The following is a 22,800-nucleotide window of genomic DNA, read 5'->3' as shown; positions in this document are numbered from 1 at the left end:
CACCAGCACTCTGAATGAATGGGTTTGTTCAATAAGGACATGAAAGATTAGCTTTGTGTGTTATTACCTTAAGCACATTGTGTTTGTCTATACTTGTGACCAAGATGCAGATCAGATCACATTTTATGAACAATTAAAAAACAAACAGGTAATTCCAAAGCTTTTAAGGCTGTAGAACACATTCTTCTGGAAAAGTTTGAAAAAGGGATAGAGGCATTTGGAACCAATGTATATTGTAACCTTTTTACTGCCTGAGAAGTAAGTGAAGAGTAAATTAGTCGTGCACTAACACGGTCCCTGTGTAAAATTACACATTTAATGTGAGTTCACACAGGGGATTAATTATCCTGTTTACATGTAGTTATTACAATTGATTTGATATGTGACACAGTGTTAACAAAATTTGCCACTATTCTGCATCAGTGAAGGTATAAATATTCTAAAAAAAATCAAAACATTGCGCAGAAACAAATGTTGCCAACATTCAGAGGGTTTAACAACGAAAAAAAATAAACTAAGCTTGTATGTTTATGTATTCAGCTCTTTTTCTACCTACTCCGCCAAGAAATCATTGTCTACGATATATGACCAAATATGTCTGAACAGTATGTGGTAAATTATTATTTTACTGTGAGAATGACAACTTTTGGAAGCACGTCAATGTTTCATTTTAGCTTTTATGAATCAACAGCAAAATAAAGAAGGTTTGTAAACTAAATCCGATGTCCTTGTACTTAACTGGGTCTTTGTTCAATCTCAATTACAGTGACAATATTATTAAAAAAAAAAAACAACCGTTTAAAAAAAAGAAAAAAAAAAACCCTAGTCAGGGTAGATATTAAAGATAGTACTACATATACATTATTAACACCTTCAGTCCCCTATGGACGTAACGGTACGTCCAAAAAACGCATCCCAAGAATCCCCTATGGACGTACCGTTACGTCCTGCCCTTCTTGTAGCGGCAGGGACACATCCCTGCCGCTGCACGGGAGATCAGGCTTTCGTTTGACAGCCTGGACTCCCCCCTGACAGCAGAAGCTGGCATGCCATGCATGTTTAAATAGCCTCACTGTACCAGCCTCCACCACCTCTGCTGGGAGAATGTTTCACTCATCTACCACCCTCTCAGTAAAGTATACTAAGATGGTGGTAGATGAGTGAAACAGCCTCCCAGCAGAAGTGGTGGAAGCTGGTACCTCTAGATTGTAAACTTACAACAGGTTCTAGTTTTTTGTGACTATGATGTACATTGTAAGAAGAGCTATATAAATAATAATAATAATAATAATATACAGTTAAACCAGCCACAATGATGGTGGCTACATCAATATCAGATCCGTGGGTTACACATATTTTATATAATAGCCACTAATTTTTCCCACTGGTTATTTCCAAACTATAATTTTCAAATTCCTCATTGTAAAATAAAGTAATATTTTGCTTAGTTTGTGGTCAGCATAGCAAAATCATGTGTTTTAGCTTTTTTTTTTTTAAATTAAGAAAAAAAACCAACACATGGCGAATGGAAATCTCCTTGACTCTTTCCCCTCCCTCTCTCCGGTACGGAGCGATTAGGGCAGCCGGTGAGAGAAGATACTATTTTTGAATCATCTATCACCTTAGCGTTTTGCTGGGTATAAATCATATAATGTGAGGTTGCATAGCGACAGTTTTGTTCACTATGCATTCTATTTTTGTAACTTTATTTAAAACTGAAATATAACTTGCCGCACCTGAAACCCCAAGTGAGCCAGTTATTGGAGTGTAAGGAAGTCCTGACGTCAGAGAAGCTATTTATTCCACTGGAGACCATTAGCAGTGCATTACCCTTTGGCACTTTTGTTTTTCAGAAGCCTAGTTAAAATTTTATGAATGGTTTTGACCAATTATTATTTATTTTTAGCCCCAGACGAGCAAGAGCCTTGTATTTATACATATGCGCCATATCTGATAGAAATGGAAAAAATGTTAAGAAAAAAATATGATTATATGATTATAACCCCCCCTCCCATTCTAATTGATTATAAAAATTCTGCGTGGTTTGTAAATGGATTTTCTGGATAGCTTTAGTTGTTTGTCTGCAATTCTTGATTTATAAAAGCAGGATCATTTTTAAGACACATTTTTTGTTCTGCTAATTTTTGTTAAACCTCATGTGGTGTCTTAAAAGATTTCTGCCTTATCCCCAACACCAATTTACATGTTATTATCTAAAAAGTTACAGCTTTGCACATAAATAAGGAATAGAGGGTAACTATTAAGAAAGATGAACACTAGTGACCAAATAGTAGATTAAAATATAGATTAAATGGTGTAATTATAAATATTGCAGAATATGGAATCTGTATGGGGAGCATTATTCAAATAATTATCTACATTTATCGTGTGTTGTGGCCAAACCGCATCACTTCTGGGACATCAAGCGGCCAAATATTATCTATAATAATTTTCCACAAGCAGGTTTTGTATTATTACCCCTAATGTAACCCTTTTTTCTTGCAAATACTCTCCAGTTTTGCAGACGAACAGATATCGGGGTACCTGCTGACCCCTTTTGCATCTACCTTTAAGTTTAGAAGCTCAGCAGTACATCAAAGGATGAAGAAAGGGCAGATGGATTTGGTACCCAATGAGGGACTGTCACTTCTAAGGCAGAACATCGGAATGTGCCGTTTACTTTTACTAGAGCAAAACATAATAACATGAAGTCAAAGTTTCATCATAAGAGAACAATCCTGCCTTTTAAACTTGGGGTGGTTTTCTACTGCTTGGTATTTGCTGTGACCCCCAGACTCTTTGACGTTGCTCTTCACTTATCTCTTACCAGTTGTGGTTGTGTATAAGAGAGTTCCTTTCCTTCTTCGCCGTCTAAAGCAAACTTTGTTCAAATCTCACAGAGCTTCCTTTAAACCGTACCCATTTTCCCCTAAACTATTTTCTGCACTGCTTTGTTCCCTCATGCTCCAGTTCAGCCATGCACAATCTGCTCCCTATGTGTTTTATCGTCAGAATTATTGATAAAGTACTCGGTAAAGTAAATATGTCAGACAGTCCAGTATTTGTAGAAAGACAGTAACTTTTCAAGTGAGATTATCTCAAAATCACAGCACAACATGTGCTGTTGCCATGTCTTAACAACTATGTGTACTAATTGGTGTTAGTGTGCATTGTTGCCACAGCAGAAGCTCATTAATAGAAATGTGAAAGAGCTGGTTATATGGTTACTTGTTTTCTGATGCCTGCTTACCCATGTGTAAATAAATATTTACACTATTCTTTCACAGCTAATATGTATTAATACCCAGAAAATGTTTAATACATTGAGTTGCTTAGTTTTTTATTAATTTCAGTGCAGCTTTATTTTAGCAGCTGCAGTCAAGAATCCCCGACCACTAGGGAGGTGAATCACTAAACATTTCCAGACACCAAATGTTAAAACCAAGTGAAGTTTAGACAGGTAATTAAATCAAGCCCCTTGAGTGCCAGAACACAAATACTGTTAGGACTCACGGCTGGATTGGGGTGTCCACGAGGTGCAGCTCGTTTGTACGAAACAGTCCTCTGTTTTCTAGGTGTCGAGGGGTAAAACCCTCTTGAAATAGCAGTACATACTTTTACCATCCTCTGCATTTGGTGTAAAATGTCTACTCTCTCCTTATAATAGAGGTGTCTAGATCAAACATTGAATCATTTGCAGGATTTCTCCCAGAGAACTGTTGCCGTCCATATTTTGCAATAAACAAAGTCAGACATATAGCAGATGTTATTGACAATACTGTGTGCAACACCTACTGGGTGCTGTCTCCTGAAGTCTGAATATTACCAAAGCATATCTTGCTGTGTGCCTCTTTAATTGGCAAAACGTACAAAAAAAGGGGGAAAAAAGCTTCATGCTATACAGTGTAGATTTAAAATATCATTTTGAAGCAAACAACTTGCATATACTTTTATACACAAACATTATGAGACTAATGCAAAACTTTACTGCTTTCTATAGCTTATGGGAACAGTCTATTGTGGTTTTTTTTAATGCATATTGAGGTCTATTTTACATGGACTTCAATGCATTTTATGTGATTGGCCACTATTACTACTGTTTATTTAATTGGTAGCTCAGCTCCAATCGACTTTAATTGAATGTTTCTGAGCATGTGCAGGAAGCATACTTAAGTATGCTTATTGGTTTCAGTATAGGTAGATGGGGGAGGACTTAAATGACTGATTTTGTCATTGTAACCCCTTTAGCTAAAGAACACTTGAACTGATTTCCATGCAGCAAAAATGCCATGGAGTCCATGTAAAATGATACATATGCTACTGGAAATGCTGTAGAGCTGGGGGTCTTGAAGTCAGTTAGAGTCTTCCAGACAGAACTCACAACCGAGGAGTACCAGAGAAACGCATTGCTCTTTTTTGATCATAGTATGAAATCTTTTTTAGGAATAAATCTATCCACCAGTCGGGATGGGAATACAGATTTGCATATGTGCCAATAGTTGTCAATTGTAAAAAAAAAGAAGTTAATATTTATAAAAATAATCATAAAATTTAACACTTTTTTATTTAGTTGTCTTTAATATTAAAAAGAAGAATGTTTTTGGGTCATAGAAATGTTTTGCTAAACAGAATTGATTTTTTTTTCAGTGTTTTAAATTCTTAACATGAGTACATTTCCTTTCTAGAAGTTGTTAAGACTGCTAGTGAATTGATTTCTGTACATTAAAGGCATGAAATAGGTCAGTATATTAACACAATCAATAGTGCCTTTGTGTTGAGGACAATAACCAACCCTTCTCCATATATACCCCTCTCCTTTTAGCCCAGCAGTGAAACGGAACTGCTTATATATACAGTCCAGATGCATGCTTCCATGGTCCCCTGTGCATAGATACATGGTAATTTTGTTCATGACTACAATATAAACACAATGTTTCATGATATGTATAATTGTATAGATTCCAGGACCAGGCTAGATGTGACTCATACCATTTTTTGGATGTTTTAATCTTCTAAATACCTTTTAAAACTTGAAAATAAAATAATCCGTAGTATTATTCTAAATGAAAGTTTGATAAATATGTGTGCGTTTTCAAAATTTCATTTCTTGACAGCATTTCGACAACAAATGGAACGCGGTGTCTGGTTTACACGGCAATATGTAACCAGAAGCCTACAAGTGACTCATTAGAAAGAAAAAAAATGGTGTTTTGGAAAATCACAAAGCCGTTATTCTGACACTAGGCAATCGAGCAGTGAACTTATTGAATCAAAAGGAACTTTGGAGCATGACATATGCACTGTGCAACCATGAAAGATATTTTTGTTAAGCAGAGCTGGTCGTATAACTGTAAATGGGCATGAGGGTCCAGAATGAACAGTTTGTAACCGCTGTGTGCAACAAAGCTTTAATTGTTATCCTGGCCGTGTTAATGATATTCAATTGCTCGATATTGTAGATTAAGAATGAAAACGGTATTTAATCAGTCTGGTGCCAAAATACAAGAGGAGCACTCTTAACTCCATGCTTACAGAGATTGATTATTAACACAAGGCTAAAATTAAGAAAGAACAGTTACATGGACACTCAAGCCATCAAATGCACCTTAATGAATATGATAGCCGAGAGTTCCTTTTAATTTCTATGGTGTCCCCCTTGCAAATCCTACATAACCCTTCCATATGTGTTTGCCCCTTTCCCACTCCCCAACAAGTTGTCATGCAAGAGATGTGTTCTCCTTCCATGTGATTCACTCACATACAACTCTAGGGGTTGCTCGAATAAGGCTGCGGGGTGGGGTCTATTGAGACCCCTGTGCACATTTGTGGAAAACCTTTTCATTTCAATAGGAACACTTTTCCGCGACTGATTGACTGCATCAAGAAGCCAATCAGTGTCAAGAATAGTCAGACCACGGAGGAAGCGAGCAGCTGCTGAGCTCAGGCAATTGATATATTTATTTGTGACCCATAACAGTAGTAGTAATAGTACATCCTATGGTTTTTGCGCTGACGGGGACCTTTCTCACTTGACAGCCTGGGTTCTCCCCTGTCAGCAGGAAATAGCATTGTTAAGGGGCGCCATTACTCCGGAATAGCAGAAAATGCCATTCTCTGCTGGCGGGTGTCTTCAGACCCTCCTGAGACCTCTGATGAGGTACAGGTATTACCAACAGTAATGCAGGGCAGTGAAGTTCTGCTTACTGATCGCTCTGTGATCAGCAGAAATTGATATCAAAATTAAAAGAGGGAGAAACAGTGTGTCTCCAAATGCAAAAAATATTTAAAAAAAAAAAATAAAAAAAAAACATTAAAAAATTAAAAATGAAATTAAAAATAATAAATAAATAAGCCCAATCTATCCTCGAAAAAGCAATATAGAATTTGCTTTACAGGGACACTAAGCTGTCCCATTAAGCCTTAACTACAGAAGAGATGGTACAACAAAGTTTCTTACTACCAATTATCGTTGAGTTTGTCCTGTGCGTGACATATGTTGTTTAGCCCCCTGTTCAATTCTTGGCAAATGTACCAATGGCAGAGACAGTAATACTTTTGTTACAATCCATATTCCAGCAAAACATCTTTTAATGCGGAGATGAAAATATTCCGATTTCTTTCTCCGCTGCAAAATATAGCTAAACTACGTTCATTGTGAACAAATTACATAGCCATCGGCCATGAGTATGCCATGTTATTCTGGACCATTTCCTTCTGAAACATTCAACTTTTCTTCTTGTTTTCTAATAACACATAACAAGTTCTAAAAGTTCAACTTCGCCCTTCTTTGTCTTAATGGTCGCTTCTTTGAAGAAATGTTTCTAATTTAGTTACTAACCAAAAGCTGAATTGTAAAAGAATTTTGATTGAACCACGTGATCGGGCAAGAACACTGAATGAGCGCCTGATTAAATGAGTAGTAATTAGTAGTTATAGATTGAAAGCTTGCAAGAGCAGATCCCTCTGTTCCTCCTGTACTAGTAGATCTTAGTGTGCGTTATCATATTGTCAAATTGTTAATTTTCACTAGTATAATAGTGCGAAAGAGTCTGTTAGAGCTCTATGGATACATGTAAAGTAGCTGATGTTACCAAGAGGTTTAGCTTTTTAAATACATGCTGTGTGAACTGTGGGAAGAAGAGGAATACTCTAGAACACAGACGAGTATAGGGATGGTACTAGAATGGGAAACTTTAATACATTGTGCTAGAAGCTACAACGCACATGTCCATGTGTAGTCAATGCACATACATAGCCCTTCCCCGCAGCAGTGCTCCTCTTTTTCCTAATGGACTTTTGAACCGAAGACTGCGGCACGAAACCTGTACCTGTTTTCCAGATCTGTTGGAGACGCGGACTGATATATCTAATGTTACCATAGCTTTTCAGGACAGCAATTATATATCCAGTAATACATTGTAGCAAGAAAAGGAATCTGATTTTATTTTACCACATATTCTTTTTATATGTGTAAAATCATTCAGCGCAGACAGACATTAACATATTTTTAATGACATGGAAATCTGTAATTATATTTTTAAAATTTTCCCCCAGTACTGACTGTATAGAGGTCAATACCAGATGCTTTAATGAAAGTGTTTCTATGATTTGCTTCCTGTCAGTGTTACATTTTCAAAAGATCTTTTGATGTTTGTATTTTTCCATCAAATGCAGTTCTAGCCATTTAAGTGGAAATATTCTTGCTGATGAAGCTCCTGAAAAGCTTACACTGGTACTTTTTATGGATTTTTCAAAACAACGTCTGCTGTCCCATTTTAGAAGGGTTTCTACATTTCCGGGCTAAGTACACCCATTCTCCATTATTAAATGGATAAGCATGTAAACATGAGATAAGGTATCTGCGGGACAAGATAAAATTGTCATCATGACAATAAAGAACATTCATCAGAAATGAATAATATCTTACCATTTTGTTTTGAAGCCCTTCTTTATACATCAGTACTGAGCAGTTCACTAATGCGGATCGAAACCTTTAAGTAAGTTATTTTGATTATGTCTTATTCTAATTAAACCTTTTTCCCCCCATTTAGGCAGAAGATTTATCCTTTGTTAGGAAGATTCAGTGAGTGTGAGGACTTACTAACATCTACAGGAATAGAACCAGGGAGTTTGGATGGAGTTCTGATTGATGCTGGGTGTTCTTCCATGCAATTTGACACACCAGAGCGAGGCTTTTCATTGTCTAAGGATGGTCCCTTAGACATGAGAATGGACGGAAACAGGTAAATTCAGCTAATAATACTAAAGTCATTGTTCAGCCATCTCCTGAAGGGTCTGACCACTGCCAGCAATGTGATTCACCACGAAGTACCTAAAAAAAACAGTAGTGTATCTATAGGGGAGGGGGCGAGCAGAGAGGCCGGTCTTCAGGTGAGTGCCGAGGAAGTGTGTGTGTGTGTGTGTGGGTAGTGTATATGCAGTATGTAAGCTGGTGTGTGTGTATATGTGTGTGTAAAGGCAGGGCAGTGTGAGGGCAGTGTATGTGTTTATGTGTTTTTATGGGCTTGTGTTTGTAAAGGCAGTGTGTAAGGGCAGTGTATGTGTATATGCATGTTAATGGGCAGATGTGTGTAAGGGCAGTGCTTGTGTATAAATGTGTGTGTTTGTAAGCCGGTATGTGTATGGACAGTGTGTGTAAGAGCAGTGTAGCTATTTGTATGTTTGTAAGCTGGTGTGTGTGTATATGTGTGTAAAGGCAGGGTTGTGTAAGTGAAGCGTATCTTTGTGTGTATATGTGTGTTTATGGGCAGGTGTGTGTAAGGGCAGTGTATGCGTATATGCATGTTAATGGGCAGGTGTGTGTAAGGGCAGTGTATGTGTATATGTGTGTTTATGGGCAGGTGTGTGTAAAGGCAGTGTATGTGTATATGTGTGTTTATGGGCAGGTGTGTGTAAGGGCAGTGTATGTGTATATTCATGTTAATGGGCAGGTGTGTGTAAAGGCAGCATTTATGTGTATGTGTGTTGATGGACGGGTGTGTGTAAAGGCAGCGTGTATGTGTATATGTGTGTTTATGGACAGGTGTGTGTAAGGGCAGTGTAAATAAAATAACCTCTGTAAAAAAATAGTTGGGGGGCACAATTTTCCATTCTTCTTTTGAGGGGGTGTCAGGGACATTAGACTGTCCCTTTAAATGGCAATGGACAAAAGGTGAAGGGTTAGTGCTGAAGATCATTGTAATATATTCAGAATTCTAGATCTTAAAGTAGTTGCACTTGGTGTGCTCAGCCAAATTAGCAGATGCTTAATATAAGATGTAAAAGAAATCCAAGTTTGACATCGTTGTGCTAAAGCTCCCCACTATCTCGCCCACTACATCTCCTGCCTGCTGTTTGTGAAAGATGATACCAAAAAAAAAAAACACAGAGAGATGCGTATAAACATTGCAGACTGATAGCCAGACACAAAAAGCAGGAGGCAGACAAAACCTGGTATAATCTTGTAGTGTTCCTGCTTCTAACTTTCATGCGGAAGAACGGCAACATGGATACCCACCCCCGCATTCTTTGGCTTTCATTACCGCAGAATTAACATTGGGGGGGGGGCTGTAATTTATTCTTTAGAAAAAAAAAATAACAATCTGTTTGTAAACTCTTACCTGGTCAGTAAGGGATAGAACAACACTAGTATCTAAAGCCCAGATGTGTACAATGGCGTCAAAACTGTTGCCATGGCAACATAGCTTATATCCAGGGAATATATGAAAAGGAATAAAGAAGTATAAACAAAAGCATTATAGGAACATATTGTAATAAGTGTATGAAAATAATGCTACCGTTACTATACAAAGCAGATCGGATGACGGACAAGATATACGCAAAAACCTTTGCCAGATGGTATTGATTTTGTAGCACCAACATATGCAGGAGTGCTGCGGAAACAGACAATAATAAGTCACATATCGACATACTGGCAGCAAAAGTTTTTGCTTATGACCAAAATAGGCAGCTAACAGAAAGCATACCCCCCCCAGCGCAACTCTTTAGGGGAGTGTGACCAAAGGTGGGGACAATTCGGGCGTGACTGCTCAGCTTCCTTACCGAAGAGCCATCTAGTGGCACTCAGCTTCATATTGTGGCCATGTGGGATCAACTCCCTGGGCTGGTAAGTTGGCATCAGAAGATTTCACCAAACAGCCCATGATCCCTACTGCCCACAAAAGCAGGACTAACGAGGTTCCTCAGTGAGACAGTGGCCCGAAACCAGTGATAGAACTCAGCCTAGAACATGTACACATGGGTTAAAGTGGGTATTCTAGAACTTTGTTCATGCTGTTGAAATTGTATGCCCAAAAACTCTTCCACAGACAAAATTGCCCCTCGGTTAATCAGTTGTGCTTAAGGCAGTAACCCACCCTCCACCATATGATCCTGCAAAGCCTCCACCTGGTGGAAATGTCATGCCTTGACTACATAAATAAAAGACCCCCAACAGTTTTGAGATGAATAATATGCTGACAAGCTTCAGAATGTCACCAGATTCTAAACAGTCTCCAGCACATAGCTTTTTATAACTTACACAGTATACATTCAGCACCTTTCAAGGTGCTTTCAAACTTATCACAAATGTATACAAAAAATAACTTTAAACAAAGTTTAGCCCTTTTCATGAAATTAAAATCCCATGATGCACTGATGCTACAAGGATCATCACATCGGTCTGCACTTTGCTCATCGTTAGGTGATTGTCAAGCCAATTTATAAAAATACACCATGTACAGGTAAACACGCTCTTGCAGAAAGAGCAAAATGAGTAGAAGACAACAGCAGTCAAAGTCCAATTATAAAGTTTTGTTGAAGAAAGAAAACCTCCACCCACTTTGTCTTCATATGCTGAGAACAGAGAATGTGTAATAAATGTTATCTTAAATTCCTCCTCCAGTGTGTAGGCAGCAAACATAACAAAAATAGTCAGTAGACCAAGTTTTTTTTTTTTTGATTCCTGTTAGCAAGTACATCAGACAGATTCCCCTAACACTTAATGAGATTGCTGCCGACACACGTTTAACCCTTCTGCCGAGTCTGTCTCGGCAGTCAACAGCCCAGCAACACTCAACTCTCCACTCATACCTATGTGTGTTACCCACCGTTAGCTGAATCAAAGTAGCGATTCATTCAGTGTTTCAACACACCATTGCATTTTCAGGACATGCTACATAGCTCAATCATTTAGCTTTTTGTTTTTTTTTTGCTCATGTAATGCTAACGTGTATATTCATTCCAGCACTGTTTCTTGTGATCCTCAGTTGACCACATGTACTGGTGGGGTGACCAGCTTATTCTGTGCTGTCTATGGGAGAACTGTCATTCAATTACGTGTGATGGCCAAGCTGCCAAATCCGCTGGCTAAATTCCATTGACATCACAAAAATGCAGGTACAAGAATGAAAAGGAGCAGATACATTCCAGATGATACAAGTTCTTATTTCTTACACATACAATAAATAGTTCTATCATGTTTTTTATATAAAATGTATCCTAGAAATATTCTAATGGTGTCATCATTTTTACTGGGAACATTTATTTGTCACGTGACATATAATCAGACACTGAAAAGATGGTGCCATACGTACTGAAAAAAAAAGTGTCTGTGTTGTCTTTATGTGAGAAAAGTATGGTTAAAATGATGCCATTTATTGGCTGAGAGTTTAATTGCAAGCTTTCGAGACCAAGTTGTTAGGTCCCTTCCTCAGGCATTAATGAACGTTCATTAATGCCTGAGGAAGGGACCTAACAACTTGGTCTTGAAAGCTCGCAATTAAACTCCCAGTTAGCCAATAAATGGTATTTTAACTATACTTTTCTCCTGTTTTCTCAACCGCTAACACGGTACAAAACCTTTTTATTGTTTTTATGTGAAAACACATTTTAATGTGTTAACATTTTGAGGAAACGATACAATGCCAGATTTGCTAACATTTATTGGTTAAACATACTAGAAGGTTCAGGTAATGCCTACTCTAATGGAACAGCACCTTTAAAGTGTGTTTTGCGCATTCAATTCACCTGATAGACCCCGAAGAAATAATTGACATGAATGGCAAATGGGCAGCAAGATATTGACAAACTACACCTCCCATGACCCTCAGCCAGACTTTGGTGTAGTAGAAGGTGTCTAAGGATTGCGGGGGGTCCTAGTTTAGCTGCAGCCAAAGAGATACATGTGGTTTACCCCTTATCTATAGTTTCAATACAACATTAATTATTAATTCCAATAACAGAGCTTTTTTGATATAGAATGGGAAGAATTCCTCTGGTAAGTCTTTTTTCATCTAAATCTTAACACAGCTCATACTTCTAGCGTATAATAAAGAATGTTTTCAAACAGAAAGCCGTATTTTTGTAGACTGATTGGTTCATGTCTTATACCGCTCTGGATCAGCCTTTCCATGTTCTCCCTACGGGCAGATGATTAATTTCCAATATCTGACTTACTGCCACATTGTTACCCTTATTTATTGTTAGCAGTGACACATAAGGCGAAGTAGACCCCCTGTACTAAAAAGAAAGATCACCTTAAGATTGCCTGATTCACTGAAAAACAAAAAAAAGGCATAAAGTTTTTGACAGCGCGGGCGCGCTTCTTGTAGTAATGAAAGGAAACAGCTATTTCTGGTTTTTTTGCAAACCCTCTGGGGGATTTTTGGGGGTGGGCGGCTCTACCGGACATTGCCTTTAGTCTGCCCTTCTTCCTGGCATTCCGTGGGTTAAACATCTCCCAGGCACGCCTATGCACGATGTGTATTTTGCCTTACGTCTCTGCGCTGCGAAGCTCTACCTCTTGTCAATGAAAACCAACGTCAGTGAACTAATTGGCTTTCCTCGTGCGTAGGTACCCTGAAATGCCCACCGCTGCTGATGTTGTGAACGCGTTAGATCAACAGGCACTTGCGTCCATCCTGCAAATATACGGGGAGGAGAGACACGCCAAGAAAATTTCTTCAGCTATCGTTCAAGCACGTAGCATATACCCCATCACCAGGACCCAGCAGCTAGCTAGCATTATCGCAGGTACCGTCATTAATTCTGAACCGCGTCTGAAAATGAAGGGAAAAAAATATATTAATCCCCAAGGTCCCAAAGGGATCTATTTGTCCTGGAAATCATGCAGGATTTAAGCCCGTCTATTCCTCTCTCATGTCAGGGTTTTTTCTGTTTGTTTGGTTATTTTATTTATTTATTTTTTGCACCGATTTTTTTTTATTTTTTTAATGCACTTTAGTTTGCTGATTAATTTTATAATAAATTGAACATGAAATGATTTCTCACACATGCCAGCCAAGGCGGAATCGAGAGTTACAAGAGCATGGGGGTGATCATTAAAGCTGCTTAGCATTCACAGTTCACTAACGGTTCAGGCATATTCTCCGAGCCCGTTATTTTATTGTTTATAGGAGGACAAGCGGTGGCCACCAGCTGAAACGTTGAATTTCAACTCATTATCTTCTGTTCCAACTTTGCGCCTACCAAAGGGAGCCAACGTACATGTGATCTCCCCCCCCAGCGTTTATAACAACCTACTAAGGTATCCCATGGGGCATGTCGATTATTTTCACCGGAGGCAAATAATGCCCTAGGTTAATACCTGATAGGAGGTAACTTAATAGCTCCCTAGGGTGAATCCTATCAGTGTCTTCACGATTAGTAGAATTCCAGGCTAGTGTTATTTAAAGAGGTAGCCTCCATTTTTTAATGGGAGAGGGGAAGTTTTTGAGGATTAGTCGAGGATCTTTTACCCCAATTCACGACAGGGGCCTGTTGGGTCCATTTACTGAATCCAGTAGGAAAGAATGAAGAGCCTTTCTTTCTGACTAATCAGGTCTTGAAGCCATTAGAAGGAAGGGCAACAAGAACTACGAGTACCAGTTTTGTCTTTGTTATTATTGTAATTTCATGTAAAACCTCCGCAACTTAATGATCAGTGAAGCAAATTCTGAATAATTTTTTATAATTATTATCATCTTTTATTTATATAGCGCCAACAGTTTACGCAGCGCTTAATACAATACATAAATTCAAGGGGTCTGACAAGACAAGAATTGACAGACTAAGACAAACCGATACATTCAGTGGAGAGAGCCCGGCTCGCATGCTTACAATCTAGAGGAATAAAATTAAAAATTTCATTCAATAATATATATTTATTTCTTGAGTAAATCTGTAGATCTCTAACTAAAAAGTATCCCGTTTCTCCTCCTACTTCTTTCGAAGATCGTAGAAAGTTACTTCTTTTAACTTTGAGACCATGATGTGTTTCATCAGATAGAGATTTTTTTATTATTATTAAAAAAGCGCTCTGGTAATACATCTGCTGTTGAGCATTGAGCGTCAGCACATTCAATTACCAGCTGTACAGAGTCAATGGTCAGGTGTAGACTACAGTTTTGATTGGTTATCTCTGAGTCATACCTTTAATTGCCATTCCTAGTGACAACGCGCTTCTCCCTTTGTCATTATAAATCCCTCAGTTGATCTGATAGAACATGCTGTGTTTTTAAATGTCTACTAGAATAATGTCATTCTCGAGGCACAGAATCTTTGTGTTGCCTTTTAACCCTTTGAAGATTTTGCAGACCACCAGATATTTATATACATAATAACTCTTATGTATAGATACAGTTCTATTGTAGGGGGTATCAGATTCCAAATTGCAACATTATTGTATTCATGTTTTTATGTAGGCTATGGATACATGCTTCCCAACTTTTCAAGCGGCAAAAGATAGAGGAAGAAGGCATTTTATTTATGCTATTTAACTATTAAACATATTGCCTATATACATTATTGCGACTTTTAGGACTGTGGGAAACTGTGATAAGCTCCTAGAAACCAGGGACATCAGGGGAGGAAAGAGGGACAGAGGGTTCACTTGGGAAGTATTAGAAAAAGGTAGTTTCGCAAATACCATGAATTACACCCTCTTTGCCATAAGCCGTATCCTAAAACATTTCCATTAAAAAGTAATTTGTAATAGGGATGTACTGTCCCTTTAAATAAGGAAAATGAGGCTCGCACTCTATCTTGTGTACTCGTTTGATAATTAGTGGCATTCCCTGGTGTCTCTCCAGCCATAATCTTTGTGATTCCGGCTGAACCGGTTTCAAATTAGAGCGATAGGAAAACAATTTTCAGTGTCACAGTTGATCAGTTTGAAAAAAGTACTAATTAATCGTATTGTGGTCACCAATAGCTCAACAATTATTGATTAATAACAAGAGCGAATCAACTCGCTTGCTATTAGTCAGATGTAATTAGGCCGTAGGTATTCACAGGGTGATTTTAACGCGTAACAAGGCATTGTCCGGCTCAGGATGAGCTACCTGCTTTGTATTGTATTGGCCAAAAAGAACCAGGACCACTTGTCTTCTCTTTATTTTTCTGATATTAGTCCTGAAACATTCTGCTCCAGTGGAAGAAAACCCACGCTTCATCTCCTGCACTCACATAACGCCTCGCTTCAGAGAACAGATACATTAATTGTCTGTCCAGATTGGAAATGTACTGAAAGGGGTCATACATAGACATCAATGAAGATACTTTAGAAATGGACAACTTAGTCTGATTATCGTCCCTGGTCCCCATGTGCACTTTATACACATTAATAAAGTCGAGTCTGGGCTAAATAGGGGGACCACTGGGTTACAGGTGGAGTATATTTTGGAGCGGATACATTGTTATTAAGCTACACTAAGCTTAATGTTTAGCGTGTAGACTTGTGTTAAGTGTGTGCGGTTCTGCTGCAGGAAGCATTAGGTTGGCTCTGAATAAAGGATAGCTAAATCAGCAAGATTTCTATAAATCTTAGCACCAGTTGAGTTATACATTATACAGGGCCAGCTATGCCCTTCTTGCTGGAGAAACCCACCAATATTGTCCCTTCATAATGAGTATTGAAGAGAAGGGAGCGTTAAAGCCAGGGCTCCTCGTGGGATGGGCATGCGGCAATCCTGAATCTATCATCTTATGACAGCAATGCTCATTAATCGATGGTGCCGCTGGCTAGTTTGGTGGACCCACACCATGTTGTGGCTTCAGCAGGCTTCATCATTACGTCTGCTTCCAGAACTCTGCATTATTTCACATTCAAAAAAGATATCTATACGGCCGAAGCCAAGAAGAGGGTAAGTGCCATTCCTTGCCGCGTTCACCAGCAGAAACACTTATGTACGGCACGGATGGAGTGATTATTTTAGCTTGCTGCGTTTGTTCTCTGTCCTTATCAGTTGTCATGTAAAACAGCGTCTCTGGTGTATTGCTGTGAATGAGTAGCTTGATAAGACCAGTATCTACATTTTGACACATTAACCCGCACAAAGGCAGCATGTGCTTTCTGCAATCTGAGCTTTACAAGGGGAAAAAATATATAATAATCCGTCAAGCTTACTTTTTTTTGGTTCCTTCTCTCTTCCTCTGCAACATTTCTGGAAAAATAACAATAAAAGACAAACCAACGTTGTGTTTTTTTTTTTTAATGGAAAATCCAATGCATACGAAATGATGCTTAGTGATTGGTCGGTGCTGCCGAATAATGAGGGCGACCCATAGCAACAATTAAATATATGCAAGACTGGAGCATCTTACATGCGACTGAGCAATGAGCCATGATGGATATTACATTGTGTAGCACATGCTGGGACAATATTTGCCTAACCGCGGCAATCATCCGTGCCCTCGCTTTTATTGTTAGTTGATTGTTAAATGTGCCATTCTCCCTGCTACGGTTCAGTATCATTTACTTTGCTAATACAATTATCGTTATATTACAAACCGTGCCATTGATTTTTATCATGGCACAGTGATCTCCAATCACACAGGGACCCTTTTAAATCAAATTGTACAGGCAAAAGCTGTTACCGTAGGCTGTGAGTCTGTCCTAATAAACCTCGTGAGCCCCCAAAAGCTCTCTATCCTACCCGTCAACCCTAAGAATTCCCTAACTTATAGCCAGAAAGATAAACTGGGTAATAAGTACTGTATTGATTCTTTAATGGGTCAGACATGCATCTTTCTTAATGGAACTCTGCGCATTAAATTTTTATTCTGCGGGGATGTTCGAGAATCAGTCGCGGATTATAAAACCAGAATCGTACCTTTATATTCAAAACACTTATTTTTTTGTTATAGGATCCTGGAATATATTACACCCTAGTGGGTGTTACAGGGTTAAAAGGAGTTAGCCGAGACTTGTGTTTTGGTGAGGACCAAGTTCTCACAAGATCTGCCTGATCTGTCATGGCCGGGTCCACAATGCATCTAAAGCTTTATTCAATGAAACCGATATCGTCAGGAATCAAATAACAAATGGCACGTGGCCGACTCTAACACGGTAGTAACGTGGGTTATTATTGGCTGATCATACTTCAATAAGCCAACATCATGAAACACGTCTGCGGCGATCTCCAGTTGTAAAGAGGGAGCTCAGTCGGAACATCGAACATTTCTAGACAGGGTGATGGTAACGAGCATTGACTATACAGATATCAGTCCGGGGCAACGAGCGTATTTCAGTGCAGGCCGTCCTATCAGATCGATCAATTTTATTGATTAACCTCACAGTACCCAGAATTGTTATAGTGCGTACAACATTACCATAGAAACCTTAATGAACACCAGCGAGTAGATGATTTGTAAACAGCTCTAATGTCCCGTGGCCAGGATTGGTAATGCTTTCTTCAATTTCCAAAAGAATACTAACAGCAGCGGTCCTAAATCTTAAAGATACAACATACCGAATTTTTTTTTGCAGTCGAAATGCAGTAAAAGGTTAAACTTCTATGCTAAATTCACGCCATCGGTGTAATGCCCATTAAATGTATCCAAGCTATAAAAGAAAATAATTAACTAATAATATTAAGATTAATATTTAAGATTGTTGTTATTAATAAAGCGTAAAACTTCTCTGATCTGTGACCCGTAAACTCCCGCACTCCGTAACTCACAGGCTGTAGGGGAAGGTGAGAGTTCCTCGCAATGCGTATTTAATCGTAGCAATTATACTCTTCATCTGTAATGAAGGGGTTAAAAAAAGTATAGAGCACTAAAGCTATCCATAAACTGGGGCTTATTTACTAAACAGTCAGTCGGGGTGGAATTTCATCTCAGCGCAATAACTACTTATTAGCCGACGCGACCCTCCTTGCAGGTCAAAGCGCGTTGTGTCGGCCATGCGTAATGCGCAATTAAGCAGCCGAGAGTAAGATTTCTATTTGCATTGTGCGTTCGCACTTGTAGCGCCGTTTAGGTTACAGGGCGTCTTTTTTTACGTTCGGCTATGTAACACATATAGAGTTATATCACGTGTTCCGATGGGACATTTGCACATGTTAACATTGTGCTCCCCCCGGAACAGTTTTGTCCAACCGGTATCTTTACATTGCTCATATAATGATAATTGCTCCGTTCTGACGCAAAGCTAAGGCTGGCAGCTTAATTGTACCTTCAGGCTTTATTTTGATTGGTTTATCAAATTAAAAATCCCGACGAGGACGCGTTATTAAAGGAAGGTTAGTCGCTAGATTTAAAGCCAAAGAAGCAGCTCCTTTTATTAAAACTTTTATGACGGTCTTCGGAAAAAGGAGGCTTTTTTTCCTTGTTCCTGTGCTTTATGACGGCCTGAATATGTAAAGCCTGCTATGTCTGGGTTCACGGACTTTAATTAACAGTTAGAAAAATGTAATATCACTTGAATTGGAGATCAGTGAGAATCCAACACAGTATTAAGCAGCCTTGACAAAAAGGACAAGTATTGCGTCACGGAAAATTTATTAAATGCGATGCAAATTCAAAAGTCGGATTCCTGCAAACAGGTGCGGGAGAAGAATTCATTTTTAAAACTCTGCCATTCTCCAACACCCCGGAGACTTTGAACGGGACGCGTTTGCAATCGCGGCACGTTGACAATCTTATCCGCAAGCGTAAGATACATTTACAATAATGATTAATTTTTTAACCCCTTCTCCGCCTGCCAGCACCGTGTTTCCCCCGCCAGTGCCAGGAAGGAAAGGGTTACCGTTGGCCGCACTGCCTTCTAGAAGCGAAAATGTTAATTTCTCTCCCCGGGATTTCATATCATCCATCTAGCTTAGAAGCACACAGAGTTTTTTTCTTTTTTTTTTATGAATGAAATCCATCTTGCAAGCTCTGCATACAAATACCGTTTTATTACCATTCTGTTCTATTAGCCGGCGAGATTGCGTTTAACTTGTAATGTGATTTCCTTTTTGTGAATTACCATCCAGCTATTTGCAGTATGCATTTGATCTGAGCTATAGAATAACACAAAAGGAATTTAACACTTAAAGGGCCACCATCAGCGCGCACAAAGGCTCCTTCCCACTCAACGTGACGTGTGAAATTCTCCGATTCTGAGTGATTTCAACTCAAACGACTGTCGCCAGTACAAAAGGAGAATTCGTGTCCCTAAATATCAGCTTTTTAAACCTAAAATTTGCTGTAAAGACGCATGAATCTGGACCGTCTTATGCCCTTCCGTGGGTTATCGAGAGTCATTTGTGACGTCACTTAGGGAAAACTCTATTTAATGGAGCAAACATTATTCCAGCCACTGCTGGCTGTTAGGATGACGTGCTCTCGAGTTGGCGCGGGGATTAGGTGTACCACAGCCAATACTAATTCAAGTGTTGCCAGAGATGTGGAAATGATCTTTGTTTTCTATCTGCTTTGCAGTAATTATTGAAAATTCACAGACATGCACAACAGCAGACACGTCCCTAGCAAACGTTTGCCGCACAAGTCTCGTATTGGGCGGATGTTATTAAATGTTAATAAATATTCATGCCATTGTCCTTTAGAAAAAGTAAACTAAAAACTTTCCTGTCGAATAACATATCCTCACATTTCCTGAACTTTAAGACGGTGACGTTATGCGAGATACCAATATTGTAAGCTCTTCGGCCAAAAGGGACCGGAGGACTCGGAACGGGGCGGTAAAAAGGGGTTTGCAGCAATGATCCAAGACTTGATCTTGAATCCATCTCCAGATATCGGTAGAAGATATTTCAATTAGCATTGGTGGGTCGCAAGCTTTACGTTTAATTAAAGTTTGGGTCTTTTCAAAGGGATATTAAGACTGGAAATGATGAAATGGTGTCTTTGATGAAGCCGGTGGAACCTCGCGTTTGGAAACTTGGTGTTCATTCTATCATAAAGGTCTTTTAAATCAATTCAACAAAATAAAGATGACAATGATAATACCCCAGTCCTTTGAAATATGTACTAGCTACTTCAGCCCCCCCCCCCGAGAGAATTACTATTTTTGAGTAACCGCAAAAGATTTGTCATTAAAGTGTTCTTTTGGTTGTTGTAAACATCCTAATTGTTAATTAAAATATCTATGTTGGTGCACTGATCCTTGTATTCCATTTAGCGGAGAAGTCAGGCTACTTAAAAGGAATCTGTCATTAAAAGAAAAATAGTTTTGATCTTGGAGTCATTTATCTTTATCCAGCCTTAAAGAGACATTACAAGAGAAACCTGGCAGACAGATTAAGTGTCGCCAATGAGGCATTTGCACCAAGAATTTTTTTTTAAACACGATGAGGAATTGAAATAAGTCATTAATAAATTGTGAGTCTGACACCAGTACATAAAAGAACCCTATTTTTGTTTAACTTCTGGAGTCTTTCTTGCCTTATGTTCATAAATATCCCATCATGGCTCCTCAATATACCCAGCGTGCTCCTCAAATTTTCCTGCAAAAGACTCTCCGAGTGTTATCTTTTATTTGTTTAAATGGTTCAAAGGGATTCGCCTACTATCCCCTTATAGACTGATTTATTTAGATTTTTTTTACAGGAACTGGTATGTTTGCCCGGAAAGATCTTCTCCAAAGACCAGCGCACGTTGCAACTAAAAGTTTCCAAGCTCTTCGTATCTTCGTCAACGATGAGCTGAATGAACTGTACGCCGGGCTCAAGACAGCTCAGAAGTTTCTGAGAACCGGAGGAAAACTGGTTGTGATTTCCTTCCATTCGCTAGAAGACCGGGTTGTCAAGCGATTCCTACATGGGATAGATATGACCGAAAAGCCAAATCTTGGTATCAGGCATAAGATAAGACGAGGAGAGCAGAAGGACTTTACGGAAGTGGAGGATGATGACGTTGTGAACTCACACTCTGGCTCCGAATGGACAGTTATACAAAAGAAAGTGCTTACACCACAGTACCAAGATGTCCTAGACAATCCCAGGGGCAGGTCTGCAAAACTAAGGGCTGCTATAAAGCTGTGAGTATTTCCATGGCTTAGGCCAGGTAATCAGCACTGAAATTGCCACCATTGCGAGTCAACACTTGGATTTCCACTTCATATCACAGTGACTGTGAAATATCATGTTTGAAAGGAACATCAGCAGCCTACCAGACTTTTTCCCCTGAAGACCCAACACCCTAAAGAAACGTTAATAAACCATTTTATAGGGAACAGAGGTATCCTTCAATATCAAGCAAAAGATGGTGATTTTGTAATTTGTATAAGAATCATATCCTTCAACCAATAAAACAACAAAACCATATTGTGTAACATCTCTCTATTTTTATCACACACTATAATTATGTAATTTAGCATACATACATTAACAAAGTTAATTCTATTTCATCCAATATCTGCTTACTTAAGGATAGTCTAAACAGATGTAGCCCGTAGCATGCCCTGTTTATGTTAAATTCATGTTCCGGGATAGACTTCCATACTTACACATCTTCAGTTATTCTACCTTGATAAATCTCATGGTGGTAAAGTGATGTCATAAAAACTATTCAATGGAAAGCACATGCCATATCAGCTGTATAATACTGTAAGGCTCCGAAAGCATGGACCCACCCTAGTTTAGTGTGGAATAGCACAGTCACCAGGACCAATTTCTATGGAAAATGACCATTTTTCACAATCTGGAACACTATTTTTTTTATTAATAACCTTTAGAGAGAAATGTTGAAGAATACAAAGAACTCCTTTACCGTTTTCCCTTTTTTATCTCATTCCTTTGGCTTTTGAAAATATATTCTGTTAATGTTAATTTCTTATAAATGTAACTTAAAGAGGTTTTCTATGCTGTAACAAAATACTCCTGGACCCTGTCCAGCATGCTCATATTTAGACAACTCTGCAAAGTTTCTTTTTATTGCTGTGGTTGAACTTTATTTCCATGTAGTCGGGTTGACATTTTGCGCCGAAGATCAAAAACGTGTAAGAGGCTTCGTAGTAGACTAAGAAATGTTTCCGATCGCTATTATAACTCCACAGAACTCTTCCAATGGGCATGTTCAGCCGCCTGGCTGTAAAGTTATGTGTGTGGTTTCGGCAGGCGTTAAGTGGGGAAGGCTGTCGACAGCTTGCTGCAGACAGATTGGGGCGTCTGATGGTTACTCGTTAAAATGTAGGCGATCGTTTGGAAAGTGATACCCAAAGCAGATCTAATTTAATAAAAGTCTCTGGACTCGCATTGATGAAGTTACACTTCTTTGAAATGCTGCTGTTTTGGAAAATTTGGTAAATGTGTTCTCGGTTTGTCTTGTGATCATTGTAGAAAGTAATGTAGAGAGCTCCCTCTGGCTTATCCTGGGGATAAATTGATATGGTTCGGGCTTTAATTTCAGTAACACTTAAATCAAGAATTTCAACGAGCGAGTCCACTGACCCAACCTTAAATCCATTCCCCCCTAGAATCTCATTTTTAACTGTCGCTTGTCTGTTCAATTTTAATTGAGCCTATACCTCCAATAGGGCAGATGTTTGCATCCTTTTAAAAAATACCTTGACCT

General features: G+C 38.9%; 1 protein-coding gene across 1 annotated transcript in view; it reads left to right on the top strand.

The window, feature by feature from the left end:
* The window catches only part of METTL15 (methyltransferase like 15), a 57,451-nt gene extending 35,902 nt beyond the window's left edge, over positions 1-21,549 (top strand). Inside the window, exons 4-6 of the mRNA XM_053448642.1 lie at positions 8,052-8,243; positions 12,854-13,032; positions 20,836-21,549. Coding sequence (XP_053304617.1) covers positions 8,052-8,243; positions 12,854-13,032; positions 20,836-21,269 — 805 coding nt within the window. The 3' untranslated portion in view covers positions 21,270-21,549. The remainder of the gene's footprint in view (positions 1-8,051; positions 8,244-12,853; positions 13,033-20,835) is intronic.
* The last annotated feature ends 1,251 nt before the right edge of the window (positions 21,550-22,800 follow it).

Source organism: Spea bombifrons, chromosome 10, assembly GCF_027358695.1.
Source record: "Spea bombifrons isolate aSpeBom1 chromosome 10, aSpeBom1.2.pri, whole genome shotgun sequence".
Lineage (NCBI taxonomy): Eukaryota > Metazoa > Chordata > Amphibia > Anura > Pelobatidae > Spea > Spea bombifrons.
The sequence above is the reverse complement of the archived record's forward strand: the minus strand, read 5'-3'. Positions and strand labels throughout refer to the sequence as shown.